The sequence below is a fragment of the Sinocyclocheilus grahami genome, unplaced genomic scaffold, assembly GCF_001515645.1.
Source record: "Sinocyclocheilus grahami isolate Dianchi unplaced genomic scaffold, SAMN03320097.WGS_v1.1 scaffold17540.1, whole genome shotgun sequence".
Lineage (NCBI taxonomy): Eukaryota > Metazoa > Chordata > Actinopteri > Cypriniformes > Cyprinidae > Sinocyclocheilus > Sinocyclocheilus grahami.
Window position 1 is genome coordinate 1 of NW_015516660.1, and position 4,380 is coordinate 4,380.

At 37.9% G+C, this 4,380-nt stretch overlaps 2 protein-coding genes across 2 annotated transcripts; one reads left to right on the forward strand and one right to left on the reverse strand.

The window, feature by feature from the left end:
- The first annotated feature begins 699 nt into the window (after nucleotides 1–699).
- On the forward strand, nucleotides 700–2,477 carry LOC107579455 (protein ccsmst1-like). The gene is made up of 2 exons (XM_016265287.1): nucleotides 700–890; nucleotides 1,201–2,477. Exons 1-2 carry the CDS (start codon nucleotides 811–813, stop codon nucleotides 1,547–1,549), a joined length of 429 nt encoding a protein of 142 aa, XP_016120773.1. The 5' UTR covers nucleotides 700–810; the 3' UTR covers nucleotides 1,550–2,477.
- LOC107579456 (histone H3.3-like) lies at nucleotides 2,222–3,795 on the reverse strand. Its single transcript, XM_016265289.1, has 3 exons — nucleotides 3,692–3,795; nucleotides 2,843–2,979; nucleotides 2,222–2,752 (listed from the first exon to the last, which is right to left on the reverse strand). Exons 1-3 carry the CDS (start codon nucleotides 3,774–3,776, stop codon nucleotides 2,624–2,626), a joined length of 351 nt encoding a protein of 116 aa, XP_016120775.1. The 5' UTR covers nucleotides 3,777–3,795; the 3' UTR covers nucleotides 2,222–2,623.
- Between the last annotated feature and the right edge of the window lie 585 nt (nucleotides 3,796–4,380).

A 4,380-nucleotide genomic window follows, 5' to 3' on the forward strand; every position in this document is an offset into this window, starting at 1 on the left:
AAGGATCATGTGACACTGAAGCCTGGAGTAATGATGCTGAAAATTACATGAATCGTTTTGCAAATCTTCATAATGGACCCAAACAGAAGCATCATTACTATACTGCATCCCAGCCACATTTCTGCAAAGCTAACGTCTATTTTGTGATGAAACAGCTTCAGTAACATCTCTCAAATGTGCTCTGATCAGGTTATAGGAGCATAACGTGGTCTGTAGACATACTCCTGACGACTCAAGTGCCTGTTGTTGTTCTGAATCCTAAAAACAAAATGTATCAAGTTTTCCCCAAAAATATGAAGCAGCAACATTGATAATAATACTTTTTTTCTTGAGCATCAAATCAGCAGATAAGAATGATTTCTGAAGGATCATGTGAACATTTCAAAAACATTAAACAATGTAATTAAACTTATGATATAGCAGCAGAGACGTAACTTTAATCATGCACTTTAACCTAGCCAGCACACTTAGACTAATATTACTAGCTAAGGAAAGTCATCATAATTGCTTCTTAAGTTTCTAGATGTATAAAGTACTTAAATTTATTGTCACGTAATCTTAGAATACGCTGCATACGATGACATTTTAACAACATTTGTATTATAACGTACCACTCTAAAATATATATGAAGTGATCAGACAAGCTATTTTCTTCAAAACGCCTAAATATCAAAGCGGAACTACATTTCAGTTCATTGTAGTTGTCCTCCCGGGCAGAGTTTACAGTGGCGCTCGTTATATGACCGGAGAGGATCACGCCTGTTATCAAAGAGTACAGAAGAGCTTTGCTGTTATGAAGAAACCCTCAAGATGTCACAAGTCTGCATGCATTTATCACGGTCTTCTTTAGGCCACAATGTTTTTACAAGCCGAAGTCATGCGAATTTAAGGCAAGTGAATATTTTTTCCTTGTATAGATGATTAAATAACCATTATTTACCTCAGTTGAATTTATGTAACCAAATTGCTTTGTATTGTACATTAATTAAAACAAGCCTTTAATGAACTGAAATAGTTTAATTTTTCTTTAAACACTCTAATGGTCTCTTAAATTGTCAGCTGACCTTGGCTAGAGGGAGCTCTGTAAATCATATTTTAATTATTGTTTTAGGCAAAAAGCACAGCATTTATTCCTAATATTCTGTAATGTTATTGATGGCATTTTAAAAGTAATGTTTCACTACATTTTTATCTCTGTAGACCATGTGTCGCAAGGATGCTGTCCGTGACATCACAGCTTAATGCAAAGGCCAGAAAACCTCCAGATGATGAGAATGAAGCATTCAAACCCAAACCCATCCAGTTCTCAACCAGCAAAGCCAGCCACCGAACCTGGAAAGTGGACCGCTCGATGGGCAGCACTTACCAGCGGCCCTGGTGGAAAGTTCTGCCCATCAGCATCACTGGAGTGGGCTTCGTCGTCTGGTGCATGTTCAGGAGAGAGAGCGAGATAGACGGGTCTCTGGAGAAAAACCTCTATGAACATTTACCAGGACTGCTGGCCGATGAAGAGCAGCAGGACGTCGGCATCAAAAACAAACCCTCATAGTGGCTTAAAAGGGACATTTTCGATTTGAAATGTTTATTTATGGTTTAGAAGTAAAAGGTTTTCTCCAAGCTGAGAATCATCAAATCGACCGTCCACATTCTGTGCTCTTGAGAGTGTCTGTAGCTGGGTTTAAATCGAAGATTGTAAAGTCAGCGGGATTGTATTGAAAGCATAATGGAGACACTTTGGAATTGTAATTTTGGGGGTGACTGCTAGTTTATAAATGTCATCAGGGAACCATTATTGGACACTGAAAGTCAACATTGAGAATATACTTTAAATAAACTAATTTTAGCATTACATAATCAAAGGGGGCAATGTAAATTATTTCCTTGATATGGTTTACAAACCATAGACGGTGAAACTTACATTTTTCATTACATTATGAAAGTCAAACTAAAAATGGGTGAAATACTTTGCACTGCTCTTATTAAAAACATGACACGAGATGTGAAAATTAAAGGGTTGCAAAAAGGTTTGCTTTTCCTGAGATTTTTTTTATCAACATGCCACTAGCTTTGGTTATTATTAGGACCTAGAACGCATTTAATCAAACTTGTGTATATATAATCATGTTAGCAAGTCTTTTGTGTTGGAAAGACAAGTTACAGCTTAAAGTTAAAACAGTGGCATCTTAAACCCTACTGAAGACAAAATGAACGGCAAGAAACATTGAGGTAGTGGAAAGTTTATTTACAACCAAATGGCCACAATAGAAGAGAAACCCAATATTATAATAATGATAGAACTAAAATGGACATTCTAACTCATGGAGCATGCAGACTAGGCAGAGGCATATGAAAGTCTAAAATACAAACTTTAAAACCCTGAGGAGCTCCCGGAATGTTCTGACGCTGCCCCCCCTACTATCAACTTGAACCACAAGATACCCCTCCCCTACCACAACTACCAAAAAAAAATACAAAAATAAACTTAACTACACAGGCATTTATAGTCAAGAGTGTAAGAACCCTGATGCCCCACCCACCCAACCCTCCCACACATCAAACCCCACCCCCATATATTCCTCCACACACAAATAAAAAAAAAAGTAGAGTAAATAATAAAGAGAGTTTAAGCGCGCTCTCCACGGATTCGACGGGCCAACTGGATGTCTTTGGGCATAATGGTGACACGTTTGGCGTGGATGGCACACAAGTTGGTGTCCTCAAACAGACCCACCAGGTATGCTTCGCTTGCCTCCTACAAACCAGAGCAAGAAAACGTCATTACGAGCGACCAAACAAACAAAGTGTAGTAGCTCTATACACAACCCAGAACTAGAAAACACACCTGCAAGGCGCCGATAGCAGCACTCTGGAAACGCAAGTCAGTCTTGAAATCTTGAGCGATCTCACGAACCAGACGCTGGAAAGGAAGCTTGCGGATCAGCAACTCCGTGGACTTCTGGTACCGACGGNAATTATTGACTTCGTTATTGGGGCAATGCATGAAATTCACTGAATAGAAATTAAATCATGTATATAACATTATATTGTGCATATACTAAATAGATATAAAACAGTCACTTTGTCTCTGTACACTGAATATAAAAAATACACAGTATAGCATCTACAATATTCAGCATATACACTATATAAATGCTCATATTGTGTATATACTGAATGTAAAATACACAAATAATTTGTATATTCTGCATTTATACTGTATATAGATTTTTGTATACAACGTCATTTTAAATCATGTATATTGTTGTGTATAAGTTGAATATATACACACCATTTAATATATTTGTAGTATTTATATATTCCGCTCATACATTCAACTTAAACCTCTTGTATATTTTAAAAAATGTACGTACATTATATCGTGTATATACATGGTGTAGGCCTATACATTTTTATTATGTTAAAAAAAACCATGTATATAAATTATACTGTATAAGCTGAATATATAAAATAAACACGATATAACCATTTACATGTGTATATACACCGAAATCTCTCGTGTATATACACCGAATTGATTTATATATTCAGTATGTACACTATAATACATAACGCCTAGTGTATACAGGAAATAATGTATATAAACAATTGTCCATGTATCTACTACTACACGTGCTCAGTGTTTCTCACCGGTATCTGTGGGGCTTCTTGACTCCACCGGTGGAGGGCGCACTCTTCCTGGCCGCCTTGGTGGCCAGCTGCTTCCTGGGGGCTTTACCACCGGTGGACTTACGGGCGGTTTGTTTAGTACGTGCCATGGCACTCTAAAGAAGCGGCCTAAAGAGACAAAAACCGATAAGAAAGAACAACAGCCGCGAGGAAACTCCAGCGTCTGTCCCGCCCAATAATAAAGTCATGCAGGAACACATTTAATGTTTGGGAAATGGACACCATGACAATAATATCCTAAATAAAGGCGTTTACAACTTGGGGGCGCCATTTAGGAGGATTAAAGCTAAACGGAGACTTAAAAAGGTAAACGAGTTGACGATATAAAATTCTATAAACGCTCAGCTTTTATGCATTAAAGTGCATACAAAGTCAAACATCTATATAAGCAGATAGAAAAGCGAATCAATAACCTGAACAACTTGCAGGGGGAAACTGAGTCACACACACACACACACACATAACTGAATCCCATTCAACACACACACACACACACACACACACATACATTGCCTAAAGGCAAAAAAAAAAAAAAAGTCTTCAACGGCAGCGACTTTCATTCACCCATTCAGCAACTAGTAACTGTTACTACATATACGCCACGTTCTCTTCAATCACGGCGAAAGAGATCAGAAACGGAGATGTAGCAGCTCGGAGTAATGCAGTAGTGAGGTCCACCATCTCAGGACGAGA

Coding starts and splice junctions, on each gene's coding strand:
- LOC107579455 (XM_016265287.1), top strand. CDS start 811: ATGTCACAAGTCTGCATGCATTTATCACGGTCTTCTTTAGGCCACAAT. Junction 891..1,200: donor CGAAGTCATGCGAATTTAAG/GCAAGTGAATAT, acceptor TTATCTCTGTAG/ACCATGTGTCGCAAGGATGC.